At 45.0% G+C, this 19923-nt stretch overlaps 1 protein-coding gene across 1 annotated transcript in view; it reads right to left on the bottom strand.

Moving 5' to 3' along the window:
- Positions 1-15605, bottom strand: part of Tango6 (transport and golgi organization 6 homolog) — a 180310-nt gene extending 164705 nt beyond the window's left edge. Inside the window, exons 1-5 of the mRNA XM_032887797.1 lie at positions 15430-15605; positions 9253-9893; positions 5430-5546; positions 1699-1840; positions 617-753 (exon numbers count right to left, since the gene is read on the bottom strand). Coding sequence (XP_032743688.1) covers positions 617-753; positions 1699-1840; positions 5430-5546; positions 9253-9893; positions 15430-15532 — 1140 coding nt within the window. The 5' untranslated portion in view covers positions 15533-15605. The remainder of the gene's footprint in view (positions 1-616; positions 754-1698; positions 1841-5429; positions 5547-9252; positions 9894-15429) is intronic.
- Between the last annotated feature and the right edge of the window lie 4318 nt (positions 15606-19923).

The raw sequence follows: 19923 nt of genomic DNA, 5'->3' as shown, positions 1-19923 counted from the left end.
GCTGGAACTGAAGCAGAAATCAAGGAGGAAGAAGGAGTTCTACTGACTGCCTTGCTCCACATGGCCTGTCAGCTTGCCTCTTATACAGCTGATGACCACCTGCCCGGGGTGGCACTGCCCACAGTGAGCTGGGCCTTCCACAGTAATCATTAATCAAGGAAATAGCCCACAGATTCACACATATGCCAGTTGATAGATTCCTCAACTCCTCAGTTGGGGTTTCTTCTTCTCAGGTGACTCTAGTTTGTGTCAAGCTGACAACTGACCAGCAAATACCTGTAACTCCAGGACACAGGATGGCGTGGGTGTGTGCATGCGTGTGCATGGAGGAGGAAGTGGTGGTGCTGGTGTTGGGCCCCAGCGGGCACAGTGCCTCCCACCTGTAACCCCAGCACTAGGGAAGCTATAGCAGGAGGATCACTCCCAACATGAGCTGTCTATCAAGTTCTAAGCCAGTCTAGACTACTGCTATCCTGTCTCAAACAATAGGAAAGAGTCATCCTAAACAGCGAAGAGAAACACCACAGCGCTCTCCCTTCGGTTTCAGAGTACTTGCTACCCTCTATGTGAATTAGCAGATAACACTTGATGGACCAACAGGAACAAGGTGACTTACCTGCGGGCAGATGTCCTTGTAGTAGCTCTCTGGGGAAAGGGACTGCTGGGGACAAGAGGCCAGAATCTTTGCAATCAAGTCACACTTCTTCCAGTCAGCAGCTGTGGCCTCAGCATCACTCCCACCAGCCGCCCCCGCTGTTACATGGAAAGAAACATCAAATGCTCAGAACAGTCCTCAGAAAAAGTGCTATGGGATGCATTTGCCTTAAAATTTGGGATAAGAAATGTTTCTTTTTCTCTACAGGAAACACTGTTTTTCATATTTTATTTACTCTATTATAATTTCATCGATATATAAAATGTTGTTTATCAAAGTCTCCCCATACCCTCTCCTGAGCTAGGTGTGGTGCCTCGTGCCTGCAACCTCAGCATTTGGGAAGCAGCCTCTAAAGAGAAAAAGCCGACGTGCTGAGCCGCGCCACAAATCGAAGGCCAGCCAAGTCCAAATAAAGCGTTCCAGCTAGGGTTACAGAGAGAAGTCATTGCTAGTAGCGCTAAGAAGCAATTATTTTTTTTTTAAGTTTAGGCAGAAGGAAATATGGATTGAAGTTCAGTTTTCAAAGATCTATTCATTTTCTATCATTTGTATAATTGTTTAGCTTGCATGATGCATATGCACTGATAAGCCTTTTAGCCAAAAGATCCTCTGGAACTGGAGTTACAGATGGTTGCGAACCACCATGAGGGTGTTGGGAACCAAACCCTGGACAAGAACAGCCAGTGCCTTTAACCACTAAGCCATCTCTCCTGGTTCTTTACTTGTTTTGTTTTGTTTCTGTTTGAGACTGGGCCTCACTAAGCAGAATGTAGACCAGTTTAACCTCTCACTCTTCAAAGTCCTGCGGGCTGAGGTCCTAGCACTTGCCAACACACCTGACTTGGAAACACTGTATCCTCTAGCAGCCTCCAATCTGCATGCTTTTGAGCATGCTCTACTGGGGTTGAGCTCCATGACTCATAGATGCTAGGTAAAGAGGACTAGCATTCAGCAAAAATAAAATGCAAAGGTCAGCAACTTACCTCTGACTCTAAATCAAAGGGAAACAGATACCAAAGTAACAGAAACATGTTATTTCTTACCACCTGCTCCTTCCAAAATGCCCCGGACTACTGCCTGAACGCCATTGGGTCTCATCAACCTTTCAGAGAGCAGCTGCCCACAGAGACGGCGGAGCCATGCTGGGGCCGGACACCTAAGCTGCGTCTTCACATCTGTACAGGACTGATTAAAGGGGTGGGGGTAAATAAAATATAAACTGAGCATCAGTGAAAGACATGGTAGGAAGACACTGCTTTTAATTTCTGTGCTGGGGAGATAGCTCAGTGGTATATCATGTATTTAATATGTGCAGGCACTTATGTTTAATCTCTCTCTCTCTCTCTCTCTCTCACACACACACACACACACACACACACACACACACACACACACACGGGAGGGGGGAGTACATGTGCAATGTTCCCCCAGTCTCTCCTCTAAGTGCTAGTAAGTGAACCCAGGGCCTTGTGAGTGCTAGGCAAGCACCCTACCACTGAGCCCCACTCACAAGAGATACACTTGCCTCTGCCTCCTAAATGGTGGGATTAAAGGCATACATTACCACACCCAGTCTCTCCAATAACTACTTTTAAGAGAAAAACTAAGTTGGCCTAATGATACAGGCCTATAATCCTAGCTACTTGAAAGGGTTACAGCAGAAGGATTTCCAAATTCAACGCTTGTCTAGGCTACAGACCAACCTGATAAGTTATCAAAACTCTCTTAAAAGAAAAAAGTAAGCTATCTAAATGATATATATATATTAGATGTATATTAGAATGTTTTCCAAACAAAGATGCTGAGAATAGTAACAGCTCTAGTTTAAATTTCTTGAGCTCAAATTATTCCATTCAAAGCATAAAGTATCCAAATACTTCTATCAAAAAATATATAGTCCAATATCCAAATCTTAGTTAAGAAACAAAAACCCAGGGGTTGGGGATTTAGCTCAGTGGTAAAGCACTTGCCTAGCAAGCTATAAGGCCCTGGGTTCGGTCCCCAGCTCCAAAAAAAAAAAAAAAAAAAAAAAAAAAAAAGAAAAAAAAAAAAAAAATAAAAAAAAAAAAAAAAACAAAAACCAAGACCAAAAGGATGGCTAGTGAGTAAAGGCACTGGCCACCAAGCCTACCATCCTGAGTTTGAGCCCAGAACCCACGTTATAGAAGGGACTGCTGAGTCCTGCTAGCTGTTGTAGGACCTGCCTCTGTCTGCACACACCGCATGCCATTTGTGGTATGGCATGCACACCCCACTCCCAACAAAACATAAATGGAGTTTAAAAAGTCATACAGAGGCTGACGATGTAACTCAGTGGTAGACGAGGGTTGTGTTTTGTTTATTTGTTTATTTGTTTTGAGTTTGTTTGTTTGTTTGCTTACTTTTGAGACAGGGTTTCTCTGTGTAACCCTGGTTATCCTGGAACTCCCCTGGTAGACCAGGCTGGCCTGGAACTCAAGAGATTCGCCTGCCTCTGCCTCTTGAATGCTGAGATTAAAAGCGTTCACACCACCTCCACTGCCACCTCCACCAGAGACTGTAGACTTAGCATGTACAAGATCCTGGGTTCAATCTCTTGCATCACAAATGAAAAGACCCAAAGCTCCTGGCACTTAGAAGGCTGAAGGAAAAGGAGAGCCACTAGTTTAAGGCCAGCCTGTGCCACAGAGTAAGTAGCCAGCCTCAACTATAGAGTGAGACTTTGTCTCAAAACAAATGTATGAACTGAAGAGGTAGGCAGATGGCACAAGGGCATTAGCTGCTGTTAGCAGAGGGCGTGGGTTCATGTTAGCATGGTGGCTCATAACATCTACACCCAGTTCCAGGACATCCAAGCCCCTTTTCTGACCTCTGCAGATACTAGGAAAGACAGGGTACACATGCAGGCAAAACATTCACACCTATCAACACTTTTTTTAAAATTATGAAAAAACAAAAAAAAACAAAAACAAATTATGTATGTTTATACATTTTTATGGAGCATACATAGTATACACACTTAGAATTCCAGCACTCAGGAGCTAGAAGGCAGGTGAACCACAAGTGCAAAACTGGCCTGGGCTATATAAGACTGCCTCAAAAACACAACAAAAATACACGTGACTCTCTGTGTGTGTCTATGTACGTGTGTGTGTGCGTGTGTGTGTGTGTGTGTGTACGTGCACGTGTGTGTATATCTGTGTCTGTGTGTCTGTGCGTGTGTCTGTGTCTGTGTGTGTCTGTGTGTTTGTGTGTGTGTGTGTATGTGTGTGTGTGTGTGTGTGTGTGTGTATGTGTGTGTGTGTGTGTGTGTATGTGTGTGTGTGTATCTGTGTGTGTGTGTGTGTGTGTGTGTGTGTGTGTGTGTGTGTGTGTGTGTGTGTGCAGTGTGTGTGTGTGTCTTTGTGTTCTGTGTGTGTGTGTGTATGTGTCTGTGTGTGTGTGTGTGTTTTATGTGCTGTGTGTGTATGTGTCTGTGTGTGTGTGTGTATGTGTGTGTGTGTGTGTGTGTATGTGTGTGTGTCTGTGTGTGTCTGTGTGTTTGTGTGTGTGTTGTATGTCTGTGTGTTTTACTCTGTGTGTGTATATGCCTGTGTGTTTGACTCTGTGTGTGTGTCTGTGTGTATGTGTATGTGTGTATATGTTTGTGTGTGCATGCGCGTGTGTATGTCTGTGTCCGTGTTTGTGTGTTTCTGTGTGTGTATGTCTGTGCGTGTGTATGTCTGTGTGTGACTGTGCGTGTCTCTGTGTGTGTGTGTGTGTGTATGTGTGTGTGTCTATGTGTATGTGTGTGTGTCTATGTGTGTGTGTCTGTGTGTATATGTCTGTGTGTGTCTGTGTCTGTCTATGTGTGTCTGTGTGTGTGTTTGTATGTCTGTGTGTTTGTCTCTGTGTGTGTGTGTCTATGTGTGTGTGTCTGTGTGTGTGTTTGTATGTCTGTGTGTGTCTATGTGTGTGTGTCTGTATGTGTGTGTGACTGTGCGTGTGTGTGTGTGTGTGACTGTGCGTGTCTGTGTGTGTGTTCACATTAAATTGCCATAAGTCTTTAAAAAGTGATTGTAATCTTGGGAAAGCATGCATCATCCCATTAACAAAAAGGTCTTAAATTATCCTGAAGGTTAATGTCACCTCGTTTTATAAATACCATTTGATGATCTAATAAATGAAGAGTAGGGTGTAGTGGCTTACACCATACTTGGGAGACAGAAGCAGTCTAAATTCAAAACTAGCCTGGCCTGTACTGTAAGGGTCTGGAGAGATAGCTCTGCACTTCAGAGCACTGGCCACTCTTCCAAAGGACCCAGGTCACTAGCACCCACATGACAGTTCACATCCTTCTTTCACCAGTTTAACCCCAGGAGATCCAACACACACTTCTGGACTCTCAGATACTAGACATGGTGGTACAGAGACAAAAATGTAGGCAAAAAGATAAATACAAATAGAACAAGGTGTAAATACAGCTATGTGTGCTGGTACAAGCCTTTACTTTTCCTACCACTTGGCAAGCAAAGGCATGCATATCTTTGTGAGAGTTCTAGGCCAATCAGGGCTACACAGTGAAACCCTATCTACAAAATATTACTACTACTACTACTACTACTACTACTACTACTACTACTACTACTACTAGTACTACTAGAAAAAGAAGGAGAGGAAGAGGAAGAAGAAGAGGAGGAGTAACAGCAGCAAGTTTCAACTAGATGATTTTATAGGAAATTAAAGCTAGCTAAGTTTCCAGGCAAAAGAGACAGCACACCCAGCAATCACCCCCCAGGTCCCGAGGTCTGAGTACCTGGGGTGATCCTCCCTGGAGGATAAGTAATTCCCGGACAGCTAATGGTTGATAGACTTGATCCAAGATGTCTCTCAAGGCCTGCCTTGACAGGGTTCTTTCCTCTTCTGTTAAGACCTAAAAGAAATGTGCATTTGGCTTTCATGGACTACAGAGCAGGCAAAGAACAGAAGGTAACGTTTCGGTATAGCTTGAGACTGGAGAGGAGGAAGGATTCCTCTTATTTCCTTCTGAGTGGAGGAGGCTGTGCTATGCGAACACTTGTGGTCCTCTCCATCCCTCGCTCCTCCATTCTAGGCAGGAGCCGTGATTTCCTTGCTGATGACTGTGGGATACACCTGCTCACTGTCCAGAGAGCGCACAGCACTCAGCCTGTTCCTCTTCTCTCCGTGGGAGTGAGACAGAGCAGAGGTGTATCCCCTTCCATGGGAGAGACGGTGGGCACCACAGTTTTCTAGGGTAGTAAGCATCTCTGACTAGAGTGCACTGGTAGAGCTCCATCTTTATTTAAGAGATCTCTCTCGGGCTGGAGAGATGGCTCAGAGGTTAAGAGCACTGTCTGCTCTTCCAGAGGTCATGAGTTCAATTCCCAGCAACCACATGGTGGCTCACAACTATCTATAATGAGATCTGGTGCCCTCTTCTGGCCTGGTCTACATGCAGGTGGAACACTGTATACATAATAAATAAATCTTAAAAAAAAAAAAAGAAAGATCTCTCTCCACCTTTGTTTTTTTTTTTTATTAAAGATTTATTGATTTTTATGTACAATGTTCTGCCTGCATATATACCTGCCTGCCAGAAGAGGGCACCAGGTCTCCTTATAAATGATTGTGAGCCATCGTCTGGTTGCTGGGAATTGAACTCAGAACCTCTGCAAGAGCAGTCAGTATTCTCAATCTCTGAGCCATCTCTCCAGCCCCCTCCACCTATGTCTTTACAAGCAACAGTGGTGATATTTTTACTTCATTGTGGAACTGGTTCTCTTGTACCTCTATGAGAGTTCTGAGGATTAAACTGAGGTCACCAGGCATGTATGGTAAACGTCTTTACCCACTGAGCCATTCTTACTACCCCCATGTTTTGACTTTTCATCTTTTACTCTGATCATGCCTTTTTTTTTTTTCCAGGAATTCAGAACTTGACTCTAAAAGAGGATGAAAGTTACTTTGGGTACTCTTAATGTCCAACAGTACTATCCCTTAGGTAATTACAGCTCACACTCAGGGTCCCGCCCATTAATTACCACGTAGCACACTGAGATGTGTGTGCTATGCAGGGTAACTTCACAATATATTGTCACCTGTCACGGGGTGTCCCTGACAACTCCTAAGCCAGCCTTCACACTTGGGTTCTTTCTATATGTTTTGTCTCTTTTCTAAGATCCTTGAAACACTGCGGGGCCTCAAAGGCAATCATAAGACCCTGACCTCAGGCTACAGGCACTGCTGGTCCTGCCCATACACATGACCCTGAAGTAAAGAGCAGATGCTCAGTTCTGAACAGTTTAGTGACACTGCTTAGTCACAGTGGCTTTTAGGGAAATACCTGGAAGTGCTGTGTATTAGTTAGGGTTACTATGCTGTGATGAAACACCATGACCGGAAGTAAATTGGGGAGAAAAGGGTTTACTTTCCTTACACTTCCACATCACTGTGCATCATCAAGGAAGTAAGGGCAGGAACTAAAGCAAGGTAGGAACCTGGAGGCAGCAGCGATGCAGAGGCCACGAGCTGCTTATTAGCTTGCTCCTCGTGGCTTGCTCATCCAGCTTTCTTACAGGACGCAGGACCACCAGTGTAGGCATGACACCACCCACGGTGGGCTGGGCCCTCCCCACATCAATACTAGTTAAGAAAATGCTCTACAGGCTTGCCCACAGCCTGATCCTATGGAGGCATTGTCTCAACTGAGGGTCCCTCTCAGGTGACTCTAGCTATACCAAGTGGAATTAAACTGACCAGCACAAGGTGGGAGAGAGAAAACAGAAGGAATAAACAGAAGGACTTGAAGGAACACAAAAGAATAAGAACAAGGGTGTCCCCACAGGAGTGAGCCAGCGCTGGTGACTCCTGACCCATTTATATTTTAAAAGCAGCTTCTCTGCTTAGCAACTGAGGCCGGCCCACTAATTGGAGAAACAGTGGTGTCCCGCTTGTAAATCTTAGCTCCTCAATTATTGTGTGAGTTATATGAAAAGAAAAACCATGTCTATTCTAGTTTGCTTTCAGTTACTGTGACAAAACACTGACCAAAAGCAAGTTGAGGAGAAAGGGGCTTATTCAGCTTACACTTCCAGGTCACAGTCTTATTACTGAGGGAGTGCAGGACAGGAGCTCGAGCAAAAACTAACACAGAAACCATGGAGGAGTGTATTTACTAGCTAGCTCTCTGATCTCTGCTCAGCTAGCTTTTGTATACAGCCCAGAACCACCTGCCCAGGGATGGCACAACCCACAGTGGGCTGGGCCCTCCCACACCAACTATTAATGAAGACAATCCCTCCCTCACAGACATCACCAGGGGCCAATCTTACCTGGGCAACCCTTGAATTGAGACATCCTTAAATGACACTGGGCTGCATCCAGTTGACAGCTGTAGCTAACTAGGACAATGTCTCAGGCTTCTGTAACTTCCACACAAATTCTGTGCTCCAAATACCAACTGCTACTCAACTGCTCACTGACTGAATGACAGCAAGGGACAGCTCATCCCCAGCACCTCCCATCCAAGTACCAGCCAGGCACAACCCTGCTTAGCCTCCAACTATCAGACAAGATCCGGTGCATTCTCCTGGGATGAGCATAGACACCCCCTCCCCAACATCCAATACACCAGTGACTGAGCCTCTCACCCTTTATCTTCCTGGACCTCCTGAGGAAAAAGACGACTTTTTTTTTTTTTCTTTTTTTTTCGGAGCTGGGGACCGAACCCAGGGCCTTACGCTTGCTAGGCAAGCGCTCTACCACTGAGCTAAATCCCCAACCCCAAAAAGACGACTTTTAACTGCTTTCTGAATCAGCACTAGTGGGAACTGGTTTAGGAACTTAAAATACTTTATCATTATCCTGGAGAACATCTTCTAAAGCTTATATTATTATACTCATTTTATAAAAGGGCTTGAGAGATAGCTCAGCAAATAAGAGTTCTTGCTGCTCTTTTAGAGAGTCTAAGTTCAGTTTTCAACACCCATATCCGGTAGCTCACTATAACCTATAATTCCAACTCCAAGGATCCAAAGGCATCTGCACACAAGTAGGTATATACTCAGAGAGACATGCTATACATACTCATAGAAAAAAAGGTTAAATTAAAAAAAAGAAAAAGGCTGGGTGGTAGTGGTGCACACCTTTAATCCCAGCACTTGGGAAGCAGAGAAAGGCGGATCTCTGAGCTCAAGGCCAGCCTGGTCTATAGATCAAGTTCTAGCACAGCCAGAGCTACACAGAGAAATCCTGTCTCGACAAAACAAAACAAAAACAAACAAGAAGGGGGAGAACAGACATTCCAAGGAATAGCCTGAAATAGCTATCCACAGAATGATGTGGACAGATGAAACAGTGAAATGACAGCTCTAGTGTCAACTATACCTGACAGCTATACTGTGCAGAAGGCTAGCACCCAGAGAATGAAGCTTCCATACCCTTCTCCCAAAAGATTACAGGTTACAACTCTGAGTGTGCGTTGGCACTAGATAGAAATTCCATATCTTTCAATCAGCTCATTCCTAAAGAACTAAGAAATGCCTTTCAGAACCTGACACAAATACACATTCTAGCATTCATATTCCCTCCACCCACCCACCCCCACGCCATATATTTACCTCTTCCACAGGTACTGGTGGTTTTCTTTTGGTTGGGCAGAATCCTAGTTGGCACAGACCTGCTGCAATATCCCCAAAATGGCGGCAAAAAATCAAGCTCCCCAGAGAAGCATGCTGAGCCAGGTCGAGGAGGACCCTGCAGCAGATGTACAGTCTCCGGGTGGCATGCGGGGCAGCCTCCAGACGTACAATACCCTGAACAACAGCTCCAAACTCAGTCCTGTCTCTCAGAGGGACTCCCACACCAGGCATGAGGTAGGGGCAGACACCCAAGGTGACTACAAACTGCAGAACGGACTGGAAGGTCTTCTGTTGGGAGACGCTGAGTGTATCCGGACTGAGGGCAGGGGCAGCTTCTGGAGTCCTCGGGTTAGGTTTGCCAGGATTGAACTCAGCTACAAGGCGGGTCATGATTTCCTTCAGACACAGCAGCAGCAACAAGGTTTGAGAGGTGAAACTCCAAGTGATATCCTCAGAGCTCTGTGGCCATTCGGCCTTATCAGCAATTTCATCTCTTAGGGTCTTGAGTTTCTTCCACTGAGCATCCTTCAGAAACTTGGCCTCCAAAGCAGACAGGTTAGATTTAAGAGTCTCCAGTAGGACATCGTGTTTTGTGTTCTGTAGTGAAGTTGAGCCTGATCCTTTTAAAGTGGGAAAGGAAAAATGAACAAAAAAAAACAAAAAAACAAACAAACAAACAAACGAAAAAACAAATGACACTCCCTTCTGTGTGGAACATATTGCCCACTCCAGCCAGTGAAGACAGGAAAAACTGGGAGTGCTGAACATAAAACTGTCAGGCAGACCAAATACTCGTTTCAGGAGGGAGTCATTCTTGTGGTGTTAAGGACCAAACCCAGGCCCTTACACGAGGGGGTGGGGGTGGAGGTGGAGCTGGAGTTCAAAACATCAGCTGTCTTTCTCGGTCACTCTCTAACTTATTTTTTGAAACAGGGTCTCTCTCTGAACCTAGAGCTCACCAATGTGGCTAGACTGGCTAGCCAGGAAGCCTTGAGGATCTGTCTCTATCTCCCTGATTTCATGAGTGCTGGGATCCGAACTCAGGTCCTCACTTTGCATAGCAAGCATGTTATCAAATGAGTCATCACCCTGCACAGCTTCTCTTTCTTACTTAATTACATTTGAAATTATTCTGCAGTAAATCATATTGCTTCTATACATGAAAAGTTACTGAAAGGTTTAAAACTTTAGGGCTGACCAGACTAAGTATCCTGGCCCACCAGCATTAAAATATGGTTCCTTCATCAAATGCAGGAAATGTGAGTTGTAACTGATATTAACCATTCAGATCAGCAACTAAATCTCTACATGACTCCTGTGATTTGATTTCCGTGACCAAACAGGCAGGGACTTAAAGCAAGAGCTTAGTGGAGTGCTGGAGCCCCTGTGATATCGCAGTCTTCACTGCCCTCTACAGGTGATATGAGAAAATAAAGTACGCCAAAATGTTCGCTTCTCTTTTTCTTTCTTTCTCTTCTTTCTTCCTTTCTTTCGTTTGTTTTGTTTTGGGGTTGTTTTTTTTGTTTGTTTGTTTGTTTTTTTTTGAGACAGGGTTTCTCTGTGTAGCCCTGGCTGTCCTGGAACTTGCTCTGAACACCAGGCTGGCTTTGAACTAAGAAATCCTCCTGCCTCTACCTAGAATTAAAGGCAAAGGGCCACCTGGCTTGGCTCCTCTTTTTCTTCAGCAGCAAACCCCACATCCTTCCCCCCAATGCCAGGGTCTTGCTGTTTCAAGCCCAGACTGGTCTCTACTTCCTGAGTGCTAGAATTAGAAGCACCATGCCCAGTGAGTAGTGGGCATGTGGGTTTCTTTAAAAACTCGGTTATGTATATGAATATGCTTTTGTTTTAACTCCTGGTGAAATATGGGACTGCTTCAGTTTGCCTACAGTCATTAACTATACTGGTCTCGAGCACTGGGAGGGGCATGATCTTAGTCAGCTGCAGAAAGGTGGCTGCTGCTCCACCAGCCCAGCCCACTATGCCATCCTCCTCCCCAACCCCTGCTTCTCTTAGCTGCCACTGTTGTGGTTTGACAGAAGTCGGAGCTATTCTGACAATGAAGACAGGACTCGCCCAGGGAACCCAACAACCCTAATCAGGAAGTAACCTACAGAGGTCCACACCATTTCCTCTCTAACCTCCTTTCTCTCCTACCTACTGGGTACCAATGGGGTGTTGGAAGAGAGGTAGAGGTGTAAGAACCCAATAAAACAATAAATACGTCAACACTCATGCTAAAGCAGCAGTTCTTAAAATGTGGCATAAAGGACCCCTATGTCGAGAAGTCTGCAAGGAGAAAACAATCCCTAGTTTGAATCTATTGTTCTAACAACATCAGGACCAAAAGCAACTTGGGGAGGACAGGTTTTTTTGGCTTACAGCTCCAAGTCCATCATCTAGGGATGGCATGGCAGGAACTGAAGCAGAGGCCATGAGGAATGCTGCTTACTGGCTTGCTCCCCTTCCTTTATATTCAACCCCAGACCACCTGCCTAGACACTGCTCACAGTGTGCTGGGCCCTCCCACATCATTCAAGCCAATCTGATGGAGGCATTTTCTCGACTGAGGTTCCCTCTTAGCAGATGATCCTAGGTTGTGTCAAGTTGACTATCGGATGGATGGATGGATGGATGGATGAATGGATGGATGGATGGGTGGGTGGACGGATGGATGGATGGACGGGTGGGTGGATGGATTGATGGATGGGTGGATGGATTGATGGATGGGAGGGTGGACGGACAGACAGACAGACAGATGAAAACTGACTAGTAACTAGTACAGTAACTCTGAGCTAGAGTTGGGGATGTACACAGGTACATATGTCAGGTCCTAAGTTTGATCTCCAGCATCAGACACAAAAAGAGATTAAACATATAAAATAATGCTGCACTTTATCAGTTACTTTTCCTTTAAAATGTTACTACAAGGAAGGCATAGCGGTGCACATCTGTTAATGCAGCACTCAGAACAATGAGGCAGAAAGACTGCTGCTGGTCCAGACCAGCCTGGTCTCCACAGTAAATTCTAGGCTAGCCTAAAAGAGTAAGAACCTGCCCCAAACCCAGGAAAAACGAAAAACAAAAAACAAAAACAAACAATAACCCACCCTTCACCAAAAGGAGCCAATGACTGGTACTGGCATTCAAACTGGAGAACTTGGAAGGCAGAGGCAAGCAAATCCCCAAAATCTGGGGCTAGCCTGTTCTACAAAGCAGGTGCCAAGGGCACAGAGCTATACCCTGCCTCAAACACACACACACACACACACACACACACACACACAGTAGGAGTAAACTAAACTGGTACATCATGTGTAAGCACGGACCTTGGGTTTGATCCCCAACACCAACACGAAAGAACACAGCAGTCCCCTTGTGGTGCACACCTGCAACCTCAGTACTTAGGAGGCTGAGGCAGTTATTGTCTCCAGTTTGAGTCCAGCCTGGACTACACATATAGTCCCAGGCAAGCCTGGGCTATAACATGAAACCTTCTCTTTAAAAAGTCATTACAAAAATAAATAAATAAATAAATAAATAAATAAATAAATAAATAAAAATTAAAAGAAAAAAGAGGGAAAAGAAAAAACAGCATCCAGATCCACACACTATCCAACAGTCTACTAATATAACAGAGTATAGTTTTAGGGGCTGGAGAGACAGCTAGTGGCTGAGAGCACTCAGTGCTCTCTCTCTCTCTCTCTCTCTCTCTCTCTCTCTCTCTCTCTCTCTCGGAGCCAGAATCTAGTTCCCAGTACCCACATAAAGGGGTTCACAACCTCATATAACTCCATTTCCAAAAGATTTAATGCCCTCTTCTGGTCTCCATGGATACCCACACACATGCACATACACAAAGACACACAAACATACGTATAAGTAAAAATTTCACAAATCTTTAAAAATGAAGAATTTTAGCACACTACTTATTCCCTTTCAAACAGGAGAGCTTGGATTCATGTGAGTTAAATGGGTGTGTGTATATGAGTCACCCCCATACTCTAAGAGGTTAGAGAGGGCCTTCCACAGGGATTATATGTCTTTTGTAATAACTGCGTATAAGTGTTGCTTTTTTTAACCTTGTTCTCCAGCCAGAAACAGTGGTACCTGCCTGTAACCCAAGCATTAGGAAGTCTGCAGCAGTAGGGCTGTCTTGAGTTTGAAGCTAGCCTGGGCTACAGTGCTAGACCCTGCCTTGAAAGGACAGAAACTGAACAATGGTGCAGCTGTAGTTCGGCGGTAGACTGACTGCCCAGCAGGCAAGATGCCCTAGGTTTGATGCTCTGGCATTACATACACCACGTATGACGGTGCAGGCCTATAATCCCAGCATTCAGCTGACAGTGGTAAAGAATCAGAAATTCAGTTCATAATACAGTAGAGGAATTCAAGAACACCCTTAGTAATTATGGGTAATGTGAGACTCTATCCCAAACAGGAAAAAAAAAATCCAAAACCCAATCAACCTAATAGCTAAAACTGCAAGGAATCTGTCCATTAATAAGTTTAAAAAAAAAACAGAAAAGAAAACAAAGTTCAGCTCTTGGCACCCATGTCAGATGCTTCACAACTGCCTGTAACTCCAGCCCCAGGGGGATCTGACACTTCTGGTCTCTCAGGATAACTGCACTCACGTGTACATACCCACACATACACATTATTAAAAATAAAATAAACCTTGCTTTTTTTTTAATATGGAAGCTGGAGGGATGGTTCATTGGGTAAGATCACTTTCTGCACTGGGTGGGGGGGACTGGGATTCAGGTCACAACTGCCTGTAACTCCAGTTCCAGATAATCTGACACCCTCCTCTGGCCTCTGCGGGCTACTGCATGTACACAATACACAGACACTCACTCATAGAAATAGGTGTGCGTGAACACACGCGCACTCACACACACATACACACATAGGATTAATAAATAAAGTATGTATCCTGCCATTGCTTCTTAACTGGGGCATGACAGTATATTTACAATGCTTTTAGTTAAGGAACTGAGCTTTGACACGTGTTTGTTTTACTTTGGGCAATTTACAATGTACGTGAGCCTTGGTTCCTTCCTCTGCAAAAATGAATGCTATTAATACTTCTCTGATGAGACTGCTGTGGGGACCAGATGATATACACATAAATGGACTACTATGGGGATTGGCACTTAGGCAATCACCTACCACTATTTTCGTTTCACGTCCCACCAGTATGGTGTAATGTTTGCAGCTGTAGTTTGGGGGTCGACATTTGAGACTGAGTGTTCACCTCATGATTGTACGTGTGCCTTTACCTTGAAATTCTACACACACACCCATACTTGCTGTTTTGTAAGTAGGATCCTATTTTCTTATACCCTTCTACATTTCCAGATGCCATCAGAAGTTCCATTCTGGATAATCTGCCTTAGTCTGACAAGGAGATCAAGCAGAACTGAGTTCTAGGTCTTCCCCTAATATAACCACGTGATTTGGAGTGTGAGTTCCAGGACATACCTTAACTATAGAGTGATGATACCCTGTCTAAAGAAAAAGGGGTGGGGGCGTGAATGGTGGTGCTAGCCTTTCATCCCAGCATTTGAGAGACAGAGGCAGTCAAATCACCACAAATAGAGACTCAACAGTAAGAGAGAATGCAAGGTTTCACTATCCCCAAGGTCCCTTCAAATATTAAATTGGGAACTCAACACGAGATTAAAGGTGACTGTGCATCTCTGATACCTAAATGGAAACCCTTAAAAATCTTCCTCAAATTCAGCTAAAAATGTCCCTGCTCAGCATCTCTGGTCACTTGGCATTTTATACAAATCTCAAGCACACCAGGAGCCCTCAAGCGGTTGGGTCATCACATTACACCTGTCTGAAGGTGTCTCCAGTCCCTAAGTCAGCGCTGCGCTGGAGCAAACAGTGGACCGGAGCTGCTGGTCATTGAGGTGCTCAACGGACCTCAGCCAGCAACAGCATTCAACCGACCAAAAGCTCTCCTGGAGCTTTAGTTTCCTTAAGTTTTAAGTGAGACTGCACAAGGCCCAAACGCTCCCGGGAGTGGGATGGAGTTCCCGGGAGAGCCTGAGTGGAACATGCGGTGGCAGCCAGGGCGAGCCTAGGAGACCCGCGACCCCGCGAGCCTTAGGTCCCGCCCCGCGCCGAGATTCGTCCTCTCACCTCCCGGGCTCAGCAGCAGCTTCAGCGCTTCCAGAATCTGCTCCAAACCACATGTCCCCAGAACGCCACTCGGCGCAGCCGCCGCCTGTACGGAGGCCGCCATGATTGGAGTGGAGCTAGCCACTTGCGATACGCTCAGACACCACAGTGGACCAGCGCGGCCGCCATTTTGAATGTGGCGGGAGGCGTGCCCTCTGATGGAGGGCGGGGCCCAAGACCTGGGGCGGGGCCTGCTCTGTCTGGAACGCCCCCTTCTTCGAACCGTTTTTTCTGGTTTCCTTTACTCTGAGTGTGAGAAACAAAATACAGTTTCTTGTGTTGTTCTCGCAGAGCGCCCCAGTTCAATTCCCAGCATCCATATCGGATACCAGTGCAAACTCAGGTCCAGTACCTCGTAAGCATACGCATGCACGCACAAGCATTACAAAATATTTTTAAAAGAAAATATAATTAACTTCTATAGAAAAGATAATGGTGACACACATTTTTTCAAACCTAGTACTTAGAAGCAGAGGCCACCTGGTCTACATACCAAGCTCAAGGCCAGTCAGGAACCCTGAGAGACCCTGACTCAAAATTAGAAAAAAAAAGAACACAAGTAGTCTTGCGTGGTGACCCATGCTTCGAACCTCAGCTGCTATAGAGGCTATAGAAGGAGGATCACATGTTCAAAAGTAGCGAAGGCAGCTTAGTGAAATCGTTTCAAGGCTATTAAGGGCTAGAAATGTTATCCAGTAACAGAGCACAAGATCATGAGATCAGTTCTTAGTACTTCAACCCAGACGGGGGTGGGGGTGGGGGGAGGGAACAGAAATAGTTTCTTGTAAAAATAATACACATTTCACTATGAAAATTTTCAAGTACTGAATGAAACACAATAAAATAAGGTTCACAGATGTACATAGAGCCTGAAAGAGAAGCTCACACCCGTGACATCAGCGTTCAGGGAAGCTGAGGTGACAAGACCATGTGTTCATAACTTCGTCCTCAAAAGCAACAATAACAAAAAATATTCAACTTAGTATTACTGATTTCCTTCTGTGACACTTAAAAATAAATATACACGGGGCTAGAGAGAGCTGGATCAGTGGTTTAGAGTATTTCCAGTTCTTGTAGAAGACCCAGGTTTAATTCTCATAAGCCACATGTATTACTCCAATTCTAGGGGATCCAATACCCTCTTCTGGCTTCCAAGATGACCAGTCACACTTGTGGGGCACAAACACACATGCCAGCAAAACACTCATAACTATAAAATAAAATAATTATTTTTTTTAAAATAAATATGCACACACTCATGCTCTGGGGATGTGACAGCTGCAAACAGCCCCATCTGTGTATGTTGGTTTTGTTGGGTGGGCGATGGAGATTAGAGTCAGAGCTTCTGTGCATGCTCTCTGCAATAAACTGCAGTGGCATCGCCAGTGCTGAGGCTTGGAGAGGTCCTTAGTAACTAATGGTCCTCTTCGTCCTCTTTGTATGGCTGGTGCATTACTAGAAGATCCACTTTATACCAAAAACATAACCTCCTATTGTGTTATATGGAAATAAAACTACGTCTGAGATTCAGATAATCGTCAAAAGGTTTTCTTCACCTCCATAATTCCTAATGGTACAGTCACAGATCTCAGGTCAATGTTGTTTGTTTGTTTGTTTGGATTTTTTTATTGTTTTGTTTGTTTTATGAGACAGGATTTTGTAGTGTAATAGCCCTGGCAGTCCTAGAACTTGATTTGCAGACCAGGGTGACCTCCAACTCACAGAGATTCATCTAAAGACATGTGCCACCATGCCTGGCCCAATGTTAGTTTTTTTTTTTTTTTAAATTATTTTTAGTTAGCATAAGGAATAAGTTATTGTGACATCTTTACCCCACATACACAATTGTCCTTTGCTTATATCCCCCCCATACCCACCCCAGCCCATTGCACCCACTGTCCACCTTTATCCTTCCTACTGATCCTCCTCCTGCCCTAGGTGGATGCTTTTGGGAATTCAATCTTTAGCACATCTGCCCCTCCCCAGTAAACACCCATCACTGCACGCAGGAGGCTGAAGCAGGTCGAAGAAAAGGAAAAGGAAACCCATCAAACCCCAATCACAGGCTGGAGAGATGGCTCAGCGGTTAAGAGCACTGACTGCTCTTCCAGAGGTCCTGAGTTCAATTCCCAAGAAGTACACAGTGGCTCACGATCATCTGTAACGGGGATCTGAGACACCTCTTCTGTCTGAAGACAGCGACAGTGTACTCGCATACATTAAATAAATAAATAAATAAATAAATAAATAAATAAATAAATAAATCTTTAAAAAACAAAGCACCAATCACGGTCTTCTATCACTGCCGCTTCTCATCTACTCTGTGAAGATCTACTGTGTAAAATGGTAAAATGTTCCTCAACCCTCCCTGGGGCACACTGGGATGAAGCATGGTTGACTCTGCCCTATCAAGTTAATGGCTAAACGTGTTGAGCAGAACTGCCCCATGTGTAGTCTCAGTCAAGCTTTCTTTTTTTCTTTTTCTTTTTTTCCGGAGCTGGGGACCGAACCCAGGGCCTTGCGCTCGCTAGGCAAGCGATCTACCACTGAGCTAAATCCCCAACCCCTCAGTCAAGCTTTCTGTTCAACTTACTCCTGAGCTAGCTAGGTCTGCCCCCTCGTGGTCTATCTGATTCCTCTGGGTTCCAACCTTAATCCATCCACTCTCCACTCTAAAATTTTTCAACCTGGTCACAAGGCTACTGAGAGAAGTTTAAAGGAACCATTGTCAGTCACTGCCAATGAAAAAGGTCTGAACTCACTTCCTGGTTTGAAAACTCACCAATCCCTGAGCTCGAAATCCCCGGAGTCCCCACCTCCCCCAAGAAAGGGAGCCTCCTGCTCACTTCCCTCTGCTGCTCAACTCCTTATTCCCGAGCAGAGGCAGCCACCCTCATCCCTCCTTCCCCAATAAATCTTCTGTGTGAGGTTTGTTAAGTTGTATAACCTTGCGGCTCTCCTTGGCTCCCTACTGCTAGGATATCTTTCTCCTCAGAGCTGTAACACTTACAGGCAAGATTTTTCACAGGGGAAAATGTTTACTGAATGTAAGTGACTTTTTTTTTTTTTTTTTTTTTTCCGGAGCTGGGGACCGAACCGAGGGCCTTGCGCAAGCTAGGCAAGCGCTCTTCCGCTGAGCTAAATCCCCAACCCCGTAAGTGACTCTTCATTCTTCGTCACCATCTCTTCTTCAAATTCTGTGCACACACACACACACACACACACACACAGAGAGAGAGAGAGAGAGAGAGAGAGAGAGAGAGAGAGAGAGAGAGAGAGAGAGAGAAGAGAATTAAAGACCACCACTGCCTGACTCCTGTGGACATCTTTACGTGGTGAGATGTGTTTGATGGAGAAATACACAACCTTGAACGTTATCATAATGTTTTCATGTATACATTCCCTCCCAGGCTCACAGAACTAGACGACTTTCCCGTGGTGTATGCACAAATTCATCCTGGGGAAAATTACTAAAAGTGATTGAAGGTTGTTCAATTTAGTGAGGCAGGGTAAGACAGATTGCCTGAGCTGATCTTCATAGAGTTTGAGACCAGTGAGGGTTACTTGTCTCCAAAAGAGGGGATGGGTGGGCAGGATGGCTCATCAGATAAAGATGGTTGCCACTACGTCTGACATAAAACTTGAGTTTTATCCCTGAGACTGAGAAAACTGACTCCCTGATGCTGACAGGGTCCTATGACTTCCTCATGCACAACCACCGAGCTATACACATACCAAGTAAATCATACCCACAAATAAATGTAATTTTTTAATTAAAAAAAGAAAAAGGAGATGGAAGGGATGTTGAGTCAGTAAGGGCTGTCTCACAATCAAAAGAAAAAGTTTAACTCCTAAAACCCACGCTAGAAAAAGCTGGTGTGCACACTGGATCCCTGGAGCTGGCTGGCCAGAAGTTTAGTCTACTTGGTAAACTTCAGGCCAGCAGACACCTTGGCAAATAAACAACACAAACAGGGCTAGAGGAATGGGTCAAAGGCTAAAAGCATTTGTTGCTCTTGTAGAGGCCTCAGGTTTGGTTCCCAGCACCCACAGGGTGGCTCACAACCACATGTAATTTCAATCTTAGAGGCTCCGATGCTGCCTTCTGTCCTCCGCAGGTACCAGGTACACATACAATACAGTAAAACCTAAAAAGGAATTAAACAAAGCATCCATACACATAAAGCTATCTAAGAGAAATTAAACAGCTGGGCAGTGGCGGTGCATGCCTTTAATTCTGGCACTCCGAGGCCGAGGCAGGCAAGATCTCTCTCTGGTCTATAGAGCAAGTTGCAAGACAGCCAGGGCTACACGGAGAAAAACAAAGAACAACAAAAGGATGAGGAGAAAGATGAGGAGGAAGAAGAGGAAAAGGAAGGGGAGGAAGAGGAGGAAGGGGAGGGGGAAGGAAGAGGAAAAAGAGGAAAAGGAAGGGTAGGAAGAAAAGGGAAAGGA

This window comes from Rattus rattus, chromosome 17 (genome assembly GCF_011064425.1).
Source record: "Rattus rattus isolate New Zealand chromosome 17, Rrattus_CSIRO_v1, whole genome shotgun sequence".
Lineage (NCBI taxonomy): Eukaryota > Metazoa > Chordata > Mammalia > Rodentia > Muridae > Rattus > Rattus rattus.
Note: the sequence above shows the minus strand (reverse complement) of the source record. Positions and strands in the feature narration are given on the sequence as shown.